The sequence below is a fragment of the Dioscorea cayenensis genome, chromosome 20, assembly GCF_009730915.1.
Source record: "Dioscorea cayenensis subsp. rotundata cultivar TDr96_F1 chromosome 20, TDr96_F1_v2_PseudoChromosome.rev07_lg8_w22 25.fasta, whole genome shotgun sequence".
Classification (NCBI taxonomy): Eukaryota; Viridiplantae; Streptophyta; class Magnoliopsida; order Dioscoreales; family Dioscoreaceae; genus Dioscorea; species Dioscorea cayenensis.
This window is the reverse complement of record NC_052490.1, coordinates 28,525,569-28,543,844: the sequence shown is the minus strand read 5'-3', so window position 1 is coordinate 28,543,844 and position 18,276 is coordinate 28,525,569. Positions and strand designations below refer to the sequence as shown.

The 18,276-nt window shown below is 37.0% G+C and overlaps 1 protein-coding gene across 2 annotated transcripts; it reads right to left on the bottom strand.

The window, feature by feature from the left end:
* Positions 1-15,457: 15,457 nt before the first annotated feature.
* LOC120251125 (epoxide hydrolase 3-like) lies at positions 15,458-17,464 on the bottom strand. Of its 2 annotated transcripts, XM_039259664.1 has the most exons (4): positions 16,603-17,460; positions 16,432-16,521; positions 15,794-15,861; positions 15,458-15,707 (listed from the first exon to the last, which is right to left on the bottom strand). In XM_039259664.1, exons 1-4 carry the CDS (start codon positions 17,251-17,253, stop codon positions 15,566-15,568), a joined length of 951 nt encoding a protein of 316 aa, XP_039115598.1. In that variant the 5' UTR covers positions 17,254-17,460; the 3' UTR covers positions 15,458-15,565. The 2 variants fall into 2 exon arrangements, with proteins under 2 accessions (XP_039115598.1, XP_039115599.1); XM_039259665.1 differs by lacking the exons at positions 15,458-15,707; positions 15,794-15,861 and adding an exon at positions 15,891-16,292 and having other exon boundaries at positions 16,603-17,464.
* Positions 17,465-18,276: the final 812 nt, after the last annotated feature.

Genomic DNA, 18,276 nt, shown 5'->3' with positions numbered 1-18,276 from the left:
TTCTCTGGTAGAATCAAGAGCTTCAAGGTTATACAATAGTGCCAATTTCTTGAGTTTAATCGAACCGAACTCAAATTTTGCCCAGTGCTTAAGTTGCTTGCGGATTCTGGCTAATTTTTTAGCTAAGATAAAAGCCTCACAACTCTAAAATGAAGTAAGATTCCACCAATCCTTAATAAGGTCATTGAAGTGATCAACAGTGCACCAAGCCCATTCAATGCGAAAGGTACAAGGAAGAATGGGGTGACTGCTCGATTCAAATCTAATGGGCACATGATCAGAGCCTAAACGGGGAAGGCAATTTTGTAAAGTTTTTGGGAACAGAGATAACCAGTCTTGGTTGATGAGGAAATGATCAAGCTTAACCCAAATTGGATTAGCTTGACCATTAGTCCAAGTAAAGCGCTTGCCAAAAGAGGGTGGGTTCAATTAAATGAAGATCAGTAACGAGCAGTTAGGCAAGTCTAATATCTTCAAGGTTGGGGGAACCACTTAATTTGTCAAAGGGGGAGAAGATGGAGTTAAAATCTTCATAAATAATCCAGGGCACACCTATTCCAGGTTAGCAGGTTCTGATCTCATCCCAGAAAGCAGATTTTAAATGTCTTGCGTTGGGTCCATAGACCGCGGTACAAACCCAACGCACACAATTAGATCTAGAAGTGAATTCCATCGAGAGGCAAAAAGTGCCCTGATAAATCGTGTGACCTTCCAATAAACTTGCGTTCCAACCAATAATCATACCTCCAGTAGTCCCTAAAGCAGGGGTGAAGGTGAAGTGATCTAGTCAGGATCCACCAATTGAGCGCCAAATGGTGGGATCAACCGAGTTAAGTTTGGATTCTTGAATGCAACAAATGTCAGCATGGTGTAATTGAAGGAAATCTTTGACTAGGAATCGTTTAGAGGGCATTCCTAGGCCCTGAACATTCCAAGAAATTATGTTTATGGCCAAACTAATTTGATCCTGAAGAGGAACCTAACCTAGAGGTCCCCACTTCTGTTTTCGAAGGAACAGTTCTGGTTGATTCAAGCATGCGAATATGCATAAAACAATCATCTCTATGATGCGATGAATCAAAAGTTATACCAGAAGTATTGTAATAATTGCTTAATTGTAAATCATTCCATGCATTAATAAGAAGGGTAGAGGTATCTTCTGGCATTGTGCTTGCATTCCCCTTCTTCTTGACTGATCTGGGGGGTTGAGGAACAAAGCATGCCTCCTCGTTCCATCTGGATGATGGTTTTTTGTGCCGTTCACTTCTTCTGGTTCCCTATACAGGGTCTTCCGAAAGTCCAGTGTGAAGTAAGCTCTTGATTTTCTCCTCAAATTCTGATTCAGAATCATCAATTTCTTGGCTGCCCAAACTGACTCCTTCATGGTCTGAATCATCATATGCCTGGGTACTAGAATCAGGAATGATGTCATCAGTGTGCTTTTCCTCACTCCAAATTTCCAGGTTTTCCTTTGGTATCTCCTGTTCATCAAGTACAGAGTGGGAGGTGATGGCCTTGGAAAAATGTGTCGGGACGAGAGTCCAGATACCATGAAGGGAAACCCAATTAAAATTAGGCGGGAGATTGAGGCTTGCAGGTTGTTTAGAGGGGTTGCAATAATCCTCCAGTCCTACAACACAAACACTAGTCCGGTGAGATTGCACATGGGCCTCCAAACCAATGGGCTTAGGTGAAATACATGAATCAAAACCCAAGCTATTAATCTAAAATGCTCGGGTCTTAACAGGATTTGCAAGGTCCAGAGAAGTCGGCCCAATAGTATCCACATGATCCACAACAACCAGTCTTTCAACCGTTAAGCCTTTGATGAGTGGTTTTGGATTACTAGGTTCAGGAATCACAGTGGTCCCACCTGAAATAATCTCAACTGGTAGAATAGAGTCACTTGTCAAGATCTGATTGCTTTTGTCATCATGCACCGAATCCCTGTCTCCCTGTCGCGAGGCAACATCGTCCAATGCAGGCGCGAAAGCGAGGGCTTTACCTCGGGATTCGGCCGAAGGTTTCTCCATCGAATGACCAGCAAATATCTCACAGAGGGGGACAGACCGGCTCAGGATTGAAGGACCATCGGTGCGAGGGGAGCCCAGACCTTAAGGGTCTCGGTCCTCGTACCAATCGTCGGGAGCCCCGGGAGCATCTCTCACCAGCCGGGCTGCACCAGAAATCATTTTAGAAGAGGCCCCAGGAGCTAAGCTCACCGGTCGGGCCTTGCTTGAGGAGATCTTCATGACCCCGGGAGCATCGCTCACCGGACGGGTCATCGGAGCCTGCGGACGGGGTCTCCATTCCGGAAAGCATCGATCACCAGTGTCTCGTCTTCTTAGATGATTGCGAACAGAAGTTCCGGACGTGCCAGAGCCTTATGTGTGAACTCCCACTGCTTTTTTCCCCTTGTGATCACGATTAATCTCGATTGGAGCTTGAGCAGGAGGAAACACAGAATGCGAAAGATTGTCCGATCGCCGCTCAGATTGGTAGATGTATTTCTCCAGGTCACATCGGAAAATAGGACATGGGATATGGTTGTCAGTAATGAGGACGATGACCTTACACATCCCGAAACTCAGGATCAGTTTGTGAGGGAGGATCATATGATGCTGGCAACGTACTAAAACTGAAAGGAAAGCTTTATAAGGTTTGATGGGTTTTGGAATCGCCACCAACTCGCCGATAGGTCGTAAGATGTCAACCAGCACCGACCATGTCCAAGCATGGAGGGGGAGGTTCCAGATGAGTAAAGACTGGGCACGACTCGATGCCGATCCCACCGATCCTATATCTGCCGACCAGGGTGAGATTGAGAGAACACAAGGACCCATCATGGAAGGAAGGCTCAGGTCTCCGATTTTGCTAGCCTTAACTGCTTCTTCTTCATTGTTTAGGGTGGCCAAGAACGAATTATCTATGAATTCGTAAACATCATCTACCCGGGGGATGTTCAAGGCTCCCGGAAGAAAATCAATGAGGATGTCATCAGAGGTCTGGCCAGAGATGACGTCCAACACAATGATCTTGGAAAGGTCCTTGCGAAGTTTTTAAGTTTCTTGCGTCAGAGAAACAGAGAGATGTGATCGCTGCCATGAGGGACGAGAAGCAAGACTTCCATCACCACTAGGGCTATTGTCCTGTAGAGAGTTGAAGGTGCTCTCTTTGGCCTTTGGACGAGGCTGACAATGCTGCAGCGGAGATGGAAGTTTCATACGATAGTTAGAGGCCATATGACTCGCACCACCACAATGTTTGAACGTAAGGAGGTGTCTATATTCCACTATTTTATGAGTTGATCGGAGACAATGCAAATAGCTATAGGGGATCACGGGCGCTTGTTTCCAGTTACCGGGAGGAAACCTTGTGGTGGGGAAGTTGATGATCTCGGATGATTCGGGTTTTCTTTATGGGGAGATCGACGAGATCTGGCAATTTCCCAACCATCAGTGTTATCCATAGCAGCATTAACCAAGGTGCCAAGGGCTTGTTGCTCCTCCAACTGTGGTTTTGGAGGGCTCACCGCTTAAGCAAAGGAGGTGCCAGTCCTGATGAGGTTGCTCAGAGGAGGTTGTCGCGCATACCTGTGGGGACGGTAGGGTCTGGAGGAGGGATTTATGGTTTTTCTTCCATAAATTATCTATATCAATTTTATTATTCTCTTTTTCTTTTATACTTTTACATAATCTAAATTGAAAAGTATTGTTTCTAATTTTAATAACTGAGTTTCAAAATTATTTAATTTTTTAAAGATTTAATCTATTTTTTTATCCATTATGCAATTATTCTGCTAAGATTAGATCTATAATTTGCATAGTTAATTCTATTAAAAATTTTATCTTATAAGTTATTTTTTCTTTTTTCTTAATATTTTTCATTTTAAAGTAACACAAAATTTTCTCATAATAATTAAACTAATAACTAAAATAGCAATATTAACAAGGATACATACTACTTGCATTGTAAATATGATTTCTGCTACTTTACTAAAAACTGGAAAATTAAGCATTAATTTATTAAATACTAAATTAACTATTGCTTTTATTTCTTTGTTTACTTCAATCATAAGTAGGAATTATTATTCAAATTGTAAATAAAATTTGTTAAATACTAAATTACTATTTCTAAATACTAAATACTAAATTTACTAGAATAAAACTTTACTATATACTACTTATGCTGAAATCTTAAATTGCTTGAAATAAATTTTAACAAGTAAAGTAAGTAGAAAGTTCTTATAAGCCGACAAGATCCTCAACATGCAATATGACAGAAGTTTTAACTTAATTAATAACTTGAATTGATCAATTCCATTAAGCTTTTCTTTCTTAGGTTTCATTATCTTGATATAAGAACAGTCCTAGCTATCTTACGGACCAAGCATCATGAATACCCATAATATGGAAACTGTCGAGGGACGATCGTTCTAGTTCTGAGAGTTCAAACTTACCTCAACACTCTTTTCCCTAAACAGACCTCCTATCCTCTGGCAGGTATTGGTGCTCTCCAGTTCATCTTACCTCTTCAAACCAGGTAAATCAGCTCTTTTCCATATTAAAGACCAGTTTAAGTTTTTTTTTTTAAAGACTATGGATCAATAAAAGTCACATAACCAAGTTAAAAACTTACCTTCAACATGTTGGGAACCATGTTAAGGGTTTACCCCTACATGATGATGATTATCTTATTCTTGAGGATTGAAACTCTGGCTTTGATACCACTATGGTGTTGTTGTGCCTTCGAACTCTGGATGAGAGATTTACAATCTAGAGAATAAAGTGAAGTAAAGATTAGGGTTGGAAGCGTGTAGACGAAAGAGTTATAAAACTGGATGATTTATTAATGGTAAAGTTTTGGATCTCACTTGGTATTTGTGAGTCCTTACAAACACACTAAAGCCCCTTATATATAGGAGGGGGTCTGGATAAGGCTTAAGGTTGCTTCGAAAGAAGCAACTAAGTAGTTGACACGGACTTGATTGACATGATAGAGAGGACATATATTCTCCACTAGCTACAGTACTGCTACAGTGATATGTATAGATGATGTAGCTGATAAAACTATGATGAAAGATAGAGATTAAATAGAGATAAAGGAATGTTAAAGCTGGTGTTTTGGATTTGTTTTTTGAATCTTGTAAGAAACAAGGTATAATCATTCCATTGTACATAGTTATTTTGATTATAATGGATTTCTTTCATTCTTTTTCTTTAAACGTAGATTATCTATATTTGAACATGTAAATCTTGGTGTTCTCTTTGTAATTGTCTACATTATTATAGGTATTATGTACATTGCTTATTTAGAACTTGCAAACCATGATTCGTTGGCTATCTTCGAATCTATCCACATTTTCATATGTGCCAACAACTTGTGCTGCAACATTTAAGGAGAACCCCCCACCAAACCCTCCTCATGGGCAGACATTGCCAGTGCGGTTCATAAACGTCTGCCTGTCTCAGCTCCTTTGGATGAGACCACCCTAGCAAGGCTCAAAGCTATCATATTTGACACAATGCATGTAGATGCAGAGATGAAATAGAGGGCTCATATGCGATTCCAACTTGCCCTTTATGGCAAGATTTTCCGCAAGTCTACTCTTTTTGAGACAATGAAGACTATCCTACTGGGTCTCTAGAAATCATATGGGATTATTCATATCTCGGATATACCGAATGGCTACCTTCTTATCCGTTGTGAGAGTGAATCCACCAAACAACAGCTGCTCATTAGTGGTCTTTGGACTGTCAGTGGTCTCACTCTACAGCTAGTCCCCTAGCAACCATATTTTGAGCCAGCTCATACCAAGTTAACAAGGGCAATGGTTTGGATTCAACTTCACAACCTCCAGATCAAATTGTGGGACAACAAATCCTTGGAAATTGTTATTGAACCCATTGGTAAACTTTTAAAGGTTAATGAGTTCACTTTGTCTCTGTTAAGAGCTCGATATGCTAGAGTTTGCTTAGAAATTAATTTAACTTGCCCGTTGAAAAGGGGCTTCTAGTTGAAAGATGGAGATACCAAGGTGTTTGTAGTGATCCTATATGAAAGATTACCAAATTTTTGTTACATGTGTGGTATGGTTAGACATGGAGCTACCAGTTGCAACCGCCGACCTGGAAGCTCACTAGAGAACCAGATGATGAAGGAAGCCATTGTTGGCGGCAACCTGCCAAATATTTCTAGGTCAAATCCCGAGGGATCACATGTCAGGCTGGTAGCAGCTCGGTCAACTAAGGCTTTGGCTCAAAGTAAGATAGATGAAGCTAACCTTGCAGCAGAATTTGGTTCCTGGATGCTCGCCACCCGCCGGAGAAACAAGGGGAGGAGCCGTGGTGGTGCCGACTTCTCTTCTACACGTGGCTCTCACTTGCATCAAGCAGGTAGGGATGATGCATTCCAGGCCGTTCGATCGAATTGTGATGAGGCTAATCCCACCGTCGAGACAGATGTGCAACACTCAGAGGGCAGAAGAAGAGTGGGTGGAACACTTGGAGGCTATCGCTCACGCGGTAGAGGCTGTGGTGGCCTGTCACACCACTCTTCTGACCATTTGAGCCCTTCTATTCCTCCCAATAAAGACGTGCCAAACCTTGGTACTGGCGGTCCTCCTTTTTCGCAAGCTCTTGAGGAGACACAGCTGATGGAATCTCGCGATATCCAAGGCCCATCAAAACAAGACAAAAAAAGGGAAGAAAGTTTTAATTAAGGCATCGGGCTTTGTTGCTGGTTAGATGCTCACTACTGTTTCGTCTTGGAGAAAGGAGGTTGTTAGAGGTTCGGTTTATTCCCCCGCAGAGCCTGATCTTCTCCTACACTCCTTATGGGTATTGATGATCCACCGGAGAATACCACCAGTGACATTGACAAGCACCAATGGGTTGTTAAAAAATTGGAAACCATTCTTTCGGATGAAGAAGAGGACTCAATGGAAGAATCTGAGGAATCTGAAGAAGATATTAAAATAAATGATGAAATCGAAGATTCCACCACCCTCGGCAAATTTTAGGAAAGAATTAGGAAGGAATCTTTGACCCGGATTAGAAGCACGTTATAGTTGATTTCTCAAAAGAAATGAAGACATAGGGACAGTGATGATGGGGATCCTCTTCGGATTTCTCGTCCTCATCTTCCCTTTGTTTAATTTCTTTGAAGTTTTTATGTGGACTGATTTTTTGATAATTTTGATGTTGATCCCAGGAAAGCTTAATATTATTGGATGGAATTGCAGGGAATCAATAGGCAAAGATATGCTCAATAGGCTACAGAGAATTATGAAAGATAATTTTATTGATATAATTGCTCTAGTGGAGACTAGAGCAGATGATGAGAGGGTTTACCATCTTTGCAGTAAATTTGCTAAGTCTTGGAACTGGGTTGCTCTTCTAACAGAAGGCTGCTAGCAGGATTATCATTTTTTGGCTCAAACATTTAGGCAAGATATCCCAAGTGACCCATTCTCGCCGTGCCCCTCATCTAATTTTTTCTTCTTCTACAGATCACCCTTGGATAATTTCTGTGGTTTATAATGCCCAACACATCCAGCTGCAGCAAAAACTTTGGAAAGAATTATCACAGATTTCAAAACTTGAGTTACCTTGGATTGTGCTGGGTGATTTTAACGTAATTACATCATTTGCTGATCACAAGGGAAGTAATTTTAATTACTATGACAGAAAGGCTTTTCATTTTTCAAATTTTATTTCTAACAACTTTCTCCTTGATGTCAGTTTTTCGGGAGCAACTTTCTCTTGGGGTAATGGTCAGTGTGGACTTGCGAGACGTTGGGCGTGTCTTGATAGATGCTTGGTAAATGATAATTGGTTAGCTTGTTCTAACACTATCCATATCAAGTATTTACCTAAGATCTTTTTTGATCATTCTCCTATGCTTATCAGTATTGCTAAAGAAATTCTACCTCTCATAGTATTTTCTATTTCGAAAACTATTGGTTGGAGCATGCTAGCTACATTTTTGAAATCCGTAAAGCCCTTTCTTACAATGCTCATTCTAATCCAATGCATTCATTTTATCATATTTTGGCTCGGGTTAGGAAAGGAGTATGTTCTATTAGACAATATGGTTTGGGTGCTCTTGATCGGGAAATAAAAAACATTGAAGTTCAACTCTAGGCTTTAGAGGTCGATGATAGGTTAACCTCTATTTTAGATCTGGATTCTTTCAGATGCTTACAGAACAAATATAGAGCTTTGTTGAGACAGAATCACAGTAGATGGGCTCAAAGATCAAGATTAATTAGATTATGGGTGGGGATATGAATTCTTCCTTCTTTCATAAAAGTGTAAGGATTCGTAGACATCATAATTCCATTACAAATATTTGTGATAATAATGGTAGATGCTTTAGTAAATTGAAACTGTTCTTTCAAATCATTTATCTAATCTTTGGAAAAACTCTTATTCTAGGTCTCTTGACTTGGTTTTGGAGGCTCTACCAACAGATCTACCTACTCTCTCTACTGCTCTATAGATTTCTTGAACCAGAATAGTTTCTAGAGATAAGATTTACACTATTCTTCTTTCTTTACCTGAGGGGAAGTCTCAGAGTCCCGACGGTATGAATGTAGAGTTTTATAAATTTATTTGGAAAGATATTGAGAATCATTTAGTGTCGGCTATTAATTATTTCTTTGACAATGCTGTGATGCTTGGGGGCTGGGGCAGAACTTATATTACCTTAATTCCTAATAAAGAGCACCCTAAATATGCTTCTGATTTTTTCCCGATTTCTCTTTGTAATGTGGCTTATAAGTTGTACTAAGATTCTTGCCAATTATATTAAGGAAGTGATTTCTAACTTGGTTGGTAAGGAGCAGTGTGGGTTTGTGCCTGGTCGCTCTCCTGTTGATAATATTATTGCGGTTCAAGAAATGATTCATTCTATCAATCAGGAAAGGACCACCCCCTAGGATGTTAGTCAAAGTGGATATTAAAAAGGCCTATGACACTCTTAATTGGAATATTATTATGGACACTTTAATCAAAATGAATTTTCCTAACATCTAGGTTTCCTATGTTAGATCGTGTCTTAAAGCTACTTCTTTTTGACTCCTTATCAATGGGAACCCTTCTGGTTGGTTTCGGCCATCTCGGGGCGTTAGACAAGGAAATCTGCTTTCTCCTTACATCTTCATTTTAGTGGCCCAGAACCTTACTGCTATTTTGAATCATGCTAGAACTCTTGGGCTCATTCCTGGTTTCTCAAACAACTTGAATCATAACTTTAATCACCTTATGTATACCGATGATCTTATTCTTGTCACAACAGCCTCCAGAAAGTCTGCCAGAAACATATCTTTCTATTTAAACCTTTATGCTCAAATCTCTGGTTAGTTTCCCAATCAGAATTAATCAGAGGTCTATTTCCCAAATTGGTTTAAACAGGGCAACACTCCTTTCACCTATTTAGGGGTTCTCATCTCTCCCAAGCGGCTTGCCATTTCTCATTTTGATTTCATGATAAACCGCTTTAATGCGGCTGTTGCAGATTGGGGTAAGGCTAAGTTGTCTAAAGCTGGTAAATCTATCATTATTAATAGTATCCTAATGGCCACTCCTACTTATTATCTTTCTGTCTACCCCATACCTGATACTGTTCTTTCTAGGATATTCAGATTTCTAGAAAATTCTTGTAGGCAAACTATGTTCATGGTAATGGTATGCCTTTGGTAAATTGGGATACCATCACCTCTAGCAAATTTGAGGCCCGTTTGGGCATTAGGAATCTGCTCAAGGTTAAGCATTCTTTAATGGTTAAAAATTTTATTAACTTTCTTAATAAGCAAAACATTTTCTAGGTAGATATCCTCTACATGAAATATGGTGATCATAATTTTTGGTCTAAGAGAACTTCTTCAAATTGCTCGAATTTCTTCAAAGGTTTGTGCATTAATGCTGATGTTTTAAATCCTTTCTTGTAGATCAAATGCCTCAATCCTACAGTCACTTCCTTCCTTTACCACCCTTGGTTGTTTGATATCCCCATTACTTACAAACCTGTCTATATTAATATGGATTTCAATGTTGACAATTTTTAAATTGATGACCTGTTAGACAATTCTTCTTGGAATTTGGATGGTCTCAACATGATGTTTGGCAATAATTGGAACTCTCTTGTTACCATCCATGGGAAGATTATTAATGATGAAGTCAATCACTGGGTCTTGCTCCCAGATTCTAAAGGTAACAAGCTTTCATCCAATATTTATAGGTTTTGAAATAACAAGCATATGGAGGATCAGGATTGGTGTGGTTGGTCAAATATTTGGAAACTAAATGTTGCACCTAGAACCAAATCTTTCATCTAGCTTTTGATTCAAGGTAAGATTAAGACCTATGATTATCTATATCATTTAAATCTTGGTCCTGCAGATTTCTGTGTGTTTTGTGGTCTTGTTTTGGAAACTACTAATCATCTATTCAGACAGTGTTCTATAAGTACCAGAATCTGGAAGATGGTGGAGGTCCTTGTTGATATTAAGATTATCTAAGTGGATCATATTACCATGGGTGAGTGGTTAAATTATCATCTTCAAGGAAATTCAAAATTTTTGGCCTCTATCATTGCAGCAACTATTTGGCAGATTTGGAAAGGCAGGTGTGATTGTGTCTTTAGACAAGAAAGTGATGATGTGTTTAAAATCGCCAATTTGCCTATGCATCATGTCAAAGAGTTTTCTATATGTTATGGCAACCATAAAATGCAGAATTACCTCATGTAAAATAGACCAAAACCAGGTTATATGGGTATCTTCTCGGCAGTTGCTTGGAATGTTGCAATAGGTAAAGGTGGTCTGGGATTTATCTTTATTGATTCTAAAGCTAATGTTTGTTGTGCAGGATCTCGTCCAAGTAGTATCGAAGGAAAAAATGGAAATGGAAATGAGGGCTTTAAACCTGGCTTTACTTCACTTCAAAGACTCAAGGGAGAAATGTTCTAACATTTACATCAGCTCAGATGAACTTTGGAAGGTGCTGCATCATTCGGAGGAGCTTGTTCATTGGTGACAAAATGATTTCTTGGATGATACTCGGCAGCTTCTGCATCAATTGAATCAACCTCAAATAGAGCTCATTCCTCATAATTGGAACAGAATCGCTGCAGCTTTGGCTGGTCATGGGTTTCAAATGACTCATCTTTCTTTTTTTTCATATGGGCATGGAGAAACCGAAGTGGCTAATGAAGTTGATTATTCAAGCTGGGTTTTTATTTAAAGTTTCTGTTTTTTATTTTCCAACTTTAGTTGTTTTGTAGCTTCTTGAGTTGTTCTTTTACTTTGTTTTAATAATAATTAGCTACTCTGGTATAGTAGCTCTAGAGGTGGGCACGGGCCGTCCGGAAAACCGGCCCGGCCCGTGCCCGGCCCGGAACCGGCCCGCCGGTTCAATGACCCGGCGGGCGGTTCATTGACCTGTAACCGGCCCGTACTGTAGACGGGTCGGTAACGGGTTGGGGTTTTCCCAACCCGTGACCCGGCGGGTTGACCCGCGGGGTCAAAACTCGGTTGGGCCCGGCGGGCCGGGTCAAACCCGGTCAATGTTATTTTTGTTTTTTTAATACTAAGTACTTTGTTGGTCATGGATTTGAACCCACGATCTCGAACTTGGATAGAAAAAAATCCAACCACTGAGCTACAATTTGTTTCTAATATTTATTGGAAAGAATTATATATAGATAGATGTAGGATATGGATCAAAAATATTTTATATATTTAATTTATAAAAAAATTAAGAAACCATATAATAAATTAAAAAAATTATACAAATCAATTAGTAAAAATATCAAACAATAAATTTTTCATAAATATTTTTTTTAAAAAAATTAATTATTTTTGTTAATTATCTTTTTAGCTCATAAAGACTAAATCTCTACATATCTGTACACTTTTAAATTCTCTTAAATAACAAGACTCTTATTTATTACATATATATTAGATTATTTTGTTTCAATTTATAAAAATAAAAAAATAAAAATTACAAAAAAATTGTTTTTTTAAATTATGTAAATCAATTTATAAAAAAATATATTAGTAAAAAAAGAATATCTTTTGAATAATGGTTCACACCATATTATTTTGATTTGTAACTTTTTTTTTCAATGATCATATGATAAAGCACAATAATAACCCTATTGTTAAAGACCAAAGTAAAAATCTAGAGCCAACCCTAATTATAATAAATAAATAAGTTGATGATAACTTCAATTTAAAATAAGAATACTACTTGATATATACATTTTGTTGCACTTAAAAAGATGTGCTAATAATTTAATTTGATAGATAAATAAATTAAAAATGTAGCTTTTTTTATCCTTTTTAAAATTATTTTGATATGTCTTAAAATTTTTAAGTTATTATAAATTATTTTAAATTTTTTGTTGTTTGGGATTAAATTTAAAAATTTTTTGTAAGTTCTTTATATTTATTTATGTTTTAAACTATAACAAGAAAAATTTATAGGCCAATTGGTTAATGCTATTTTCCCATGTGAGAGGTCCTAGGTTCAAACCCCATCTAGAACACATTTTTTGGTTATTTACAAAAACCCGCCGGGTTAAACGGGCCTGGCCCGGACCCGGCGGGTTCTGTGATAAGCCGGGCCGGGTCCGGTTTATTCACAGAATGAACCGGGCCTGCCGGGTCAACCCGGCCCGGCGGGTCTCCCCTGTAGCACGGGCCGGTTCCGGGTCCTGTTTCCGGTGAACCGGACCCGGCGGGCCCGGTTAACCGGCCCGTGCCTACCTCTAAGTAGCTCCCCAAAGTAGCTCCCCAAAAAAAAACATTTAAATGGAAAGAATGGCATTTTATTTTATGCAAGTTTACAATGTTTTAAACTCATCACTTTGTTTTTTACCCTTACTTTATGTTTAATTAAGGTTTAGTGATGATTGAATTTATGTAATTATCAGGACTAGAAATATAATTTTATATTAAATTAATCGAATTGCGGTTAAATTAAACATAGCAAAAGTGCCAAATAGCTTATTAATCCTTTATGCCTGGACATAATTGAAGAAATAGGAACATGAAATACTTGATTATACTACTTGAATAATTTACATGTAGTTAAATTACCCCACCTAAAAAAATTAATAAAAATGAAAGAAAATAATGAAAGATGAAGACAAGGAAGGTGTGGAGGAGTAGAAAACTCAAGGCATTGCGAAGGGTTGTGCTCAAAGCCACAAATGGCTATATATAATATGTGATATCGTAGAATATTATTTTTAGGATATTTGATTATATATTTTTAGAGTATAATTATTTTAAATAGTTTTTTTATTATAGTTTTATCATATAACTAGCATATCTTTAATTATCCTCTCCCTGTAAATAGACTTATGTTCTTGTCTTACAAATACAATAATCAATAAATACTTCTTCAGTACCATTCTCTTCAAGTTGATTTTAACAAAATAAATTTGGGTGATAATGGTTTGAAGAATAAAATTACAATAATATCTAACATAACAAAATATTAGCTTTATCATTGCTGTTTTTATGTGCACACAAACATATAATATATGTTATATAATATATAATATAAACAAACTATTAGATTTATATTTGATATATAAAAACATATTGATTTGAAATAGAAAATAATAAGAAATACTATGCTAATAGACCGAGAGGCTGTTGGCTTCAATATATTTATGCCTCCACTTTGCATGAACTGAAGTTTGAATTGTTTTCTCAACAAAATATGAACACTCTACGGAGGGAATCTTATCTTCAATAGATCAAGATCTGTCTGGGCTTCACTATATATTCTCCTTTTTAAAAAATACTGTAAGCTAATATAAAAACAGAAACTCAATTTAAAAAACAAAAACAAAACAAACTCAAAAGCACAATCCGGAGGAGACAGCTGCATCAATGAATAATGATCCAGTTTGGAAGGTTCATCCCTTGTGAAATGGCTATAGTGTTGCATTAATGCAAGCTTAATTAGCCAAAGTATCTGTAACTGTAAACTTATTTAGGTGTCTGGGAAATGGCTTCAATAATCACTGCTGGTGCACAATTAAGCAGAACTTTAATGTTTCCAATTAAATATCCACTGCACATATATTCTCTTTGAACTGAATCACAATCTTTAGCACATATATTTATATCAGTCCTCCACTCATGCAGTACTATTGCATTTATATGTTTGTACCTGTTAATACAGGGATCCACCACCCTAACTTCTCCATAACTGCAGTTAAAGGGAAAGATTGGCTTAGGATATATTAGGCTAGGGAGATTGGCTCTCACAGACGATGTGGGACTATGGACCAGGTTAACCACTGCGTCTCAACACCTCCCTGGGCCCACAGCGGATGTGGGACCTAAGATCCTAGTCACGGCCGATCGGAATAGTAGCTCTGATACCATGTTAATACAGTGACCCACCACCCTAACTTCTCCATAACTGTAGTTAGAGGGAAGGATTGACTTAGGATATATAAGGCTAGGGAGATTGGTTCTCACAGGCGATGTGGGACTATGGACCAGGTTAACCACTGCGTCCCAACAGTACCTACATGTGCAACTTGAACGTTTACATTTAAAATACTGTTGTATCGTTTTGTACAAACAAGCCAAACACTTCACATATCTTTTGCAATCTTTTGGTCCATATCACATATTGACACAAATTTACATGTGGATATATATATATATATATATATAATAAGTCATCTACAAACTTTGTGTCGAAAAAAAACCGTTAGATAGTGACCTAACAGTTGACAGGACATTATATATATATTCATTTGTTTTATAAAAATTAAATCTCCGAATAAGCTCTTATTTTAATGTATAACCTAATGTAAAAAAATTATCTGGCTAATCAACTGAGAAAGACAATGACTATACGCTTCTCCAATTTGGGCTTTGCTCAAATCTCAAATAAATTTAAGAGCTTATTCAAAGAAATACTGATCATCTATGTCAACAAACAATTCGAAATAGTTTGATCTTTTGAGAGCAGGTTTGAGTCAAATAGCAATGATTCAAAGCACTTCTTGCACTATTATATGAAATAAATTTCTAGAGCAAGTGCTCTTATATAATTTGCTCTTATATAATGGTTGGAGGTTGAGCTAACTACTATTCCTATGAGTTGGATACTCAATTGTAAAACTAAAGTCCAAGTATTCAAAAATCATCTCAGTTTATGGTCTTAAGTAACCCAAACTCTTTATCTTTTGCAACTCTTAATGCATTACTCTGAATTGGAAAGCTTCCTATTCATAAAATCCTGATGCACCTCTTATTTGAGAACTTAATGAAAAGAAACTTTTTTTGCTGATATTTACTCCATCAGGCCCCATTTTACCCATGTGCATGCATTCATTGTATGTATTTTTTTTAAAAAAAAATTCTTAAATGCTGTTGATTGTTGACCATATCATGTCTTGCTATTAATATGAAAAGTCCTGATAATAAATTTTCTTCTCAAGAATTTATTCAGTTTCAATTACAAGTAAAGGTAGCAACAACAATAATTTATGAAACTGAAACACAAGTTAATTTGATCAATTTAGATCACTTATTATTAATTGGATCATCAATGACAATTTGTGCAAGAAATTCCTTGAGATGGCGATTGTAAGCACAGGGTCTTTCAAGGTGAACAAGGTGGCCTGCTTTACTGATACTCTGCAGTGTTGCCTTCTCACCCAATTGTCTGCATTGAAAAGATCAGTGTTACAATTAATTAAATTAAAAATTTTGATGTTTAGAGATGTTTTGGGAATGTAATATTGTGCTTACTCTTTCATGTTCTTGGCCAATTCTATGTTGAATATGTTGTCATTCTCACCCCACAGCAACATTATCCTCTGTTATCAAAACAATGAGTAAATTTAGCACATCTTTTTTTATAAGCTTATTTTTTATTTTGGTTTTGCATGACATCTAATGTCTAATTGCATTGCACTACTAATTGGAGTATTTTTTAGCAGAAAACTAATTACAGAAGCAGACAATATGATAAGGTTAAATACTTTGAAATCAATGAACAATGTTGGCTTACTAATCATAAATTTAAAGGTAAATTTACTGATTATAACTCCCTACAACATTTTCAATCAGTTTCCCTAACTTTTTTTTCTAAAAAAAAAAAATATTTTTCAGTTTCTTATTTTTGAATTTTTTTTAAAAATAACAAAACTATCCATTGTCTACTCTTTAGGCTCAACACCTGTTTGCAGCTGCCGAAGGGTGCTCTTGAACTTGGGTGCCTACCCTGACACACCCATGGCCGAGCGCCCTTATTTTTTTTAAAAAATAAGTAATTTAAAAATTAGAGATTTACATAAATATAAGATAATTGAGTGATATTATATAGAATTGGAAAAAAAAAAAAATGAAATGAAAGGATTTTCTAGTAATTTCCTCTAAAAGCATACCTGTGGTAATACAGGGACTACAGCATCCTTGTTACTCATCACCAATCCCTCCAACAACTCTGCTCTCTCCTTCCTATTTCCAAACATAACCTACAAAAATAAAACAACAAATTATATAAACACATAATTTCATCATATAATATATATATATATTAAAATTAAATAATAAACCTGAAGATAATCACGGTGAATGCAATCAGGAAACCAAAGCTTTTTATAAGTAGCAACAGTGAGAAGAGCTTTGAGGCCTTTAACCGAGTCAGGCAACAAGAGCTCAGCCGAAGAAGCGAAGCCGAGCCGTTGTAATGTGGCGTCACTCATCGAATCAGTCATGGCAATCACCGAGCCAGACACAACAAGATGGCTAACCAGCTCTGGCCACATCTCGGCCAACTTAAACGCCACCATCCCACCATAACTAAACCCAACCACGGCGCAGCGCGCCACGCCGAGCCGAGCTAGAGCCGAACCCAAACACTGAGCCTGGAACTCCGGCGACCGTTCACTGCCGGAGCTTTTGGAGCCGCCGAAGTAAAGCAAGTCCGGCACGTAAACGTCGTACTTGTTAGTCAATGCTCCGAGTTGGAATTGCCACGTCACTATGCCTTCAGCTGCGAAGCCATGCACGAGAACAACTGAGGGCTTATCTTTCTTCTTCTTCTTCTTCTTGGTTTTCTTGATTTCATTGATGTATTGATTGGTTTTGGGTACCCAAAAGCTCATGACTGTGCCGGGATCTATCTCAACGGTGGTTGGCCGGAGTCCGGCGAGCTTTAATAAGAAGTGGAGTAATGGCTTTTGAGCTTCAACTAAGTTCACCATTTTTGCTTTGTGTGTGTGTGTGTGGTTTGGGTTGATGAATTTTTGGAGGTTTTATATAAATATTTGGAATGATGATGATGAGGAGGAGGAGGAGGAAGAGAGACAAAGGAGTGAATGAGGTTGCTGGTGGTTAATGGTTATTGTCTGGGATATTAAAGGCTGGCTGGTTGGCAATGTGAGCTAGTTTTTGGCTGGATTGAACTTAGATTGGTGAGGGGGTTTTGGTGAATATATATATATATAGGTTTATGTATTTATATATTGGAGTTGGATGGAGAAGAGAGTTATGATGAGGGATTAATTGAAGGTTGAATAATAAAGTGAATTGGGAATTAATTGGGAGGGAAATTTATGTTGGTTTGTTAGTTGCTTTTGCTTTTATTTTTTATTGAATGTGTATTAAGGTTGGTTTGTTAGTTGTTTTCTTTTTTTAATAAATAAATGAATAAATAATTTTATTAATAGATAACTTTAGTTAGTTGTTGTGAAATTGGATGAATTATACCGCTCGACTCTATAAGGTTGGTCTAAGCGGTAAAAATTTAGTTCACTTAAGCATATGATTTTATATTCGAATATTTATTTCTACAAAAACAAAAACCATTTGCTAAAATAATTTATTTTTTTTATAGAGTAAAATGAATTATTAAATAGATAAATAATGTTATATTAATCATGTTTCATATTTAGAATATATTTCTCCAAATAATTAAATAAATTATAGAAATTTTATTTAATTACTTAATATAATTTTCCAGTGTGTTTAATTCTTTACCGACTAAAAGGAAGTTTACAGTAATGAAATAAATATAGAAACACAACTATATATTAAATGGATAAAATTAATGGCTTTTAAGTTATGTTTGGCCTCTAATTGCTATCTACTTTCAATTGCTTGTTAAGACTTCCATTGATTGAATTTCAAAAGCAATTCTTGCAGTTCAAAACAAATTGCAGAATTGGGCCAACTATTTCTGCCAACTTTTGATGTGATCTGAATTCAAAAAGTTCAATAATACTGCA

Bases quoted from the DNA above. Each gene is read 5' to 3' on its own strand.
- LOC120251125 (XM_039259664.1), bottom strand. From the start codon at position 17,253: ATGGTGAACTTAGTTGAAGCTCAAAAGCCATTACTCCACTTCTTATTA. The intron at 16,522-16,602 runs GTTTATTATTTA...TTATTTTTGTAG, and splicing joins TTCACCGTGATTATCTTCAG to GTTATGTTTGGAAATAGGAA. The intron at 15,862-16,431 runs GTATGCTTTTAG...TTTTGATAACAG, and splicing joins TAGTCCCTGTATTACCACAG to AGGATAATGTTGCTGTGGGG.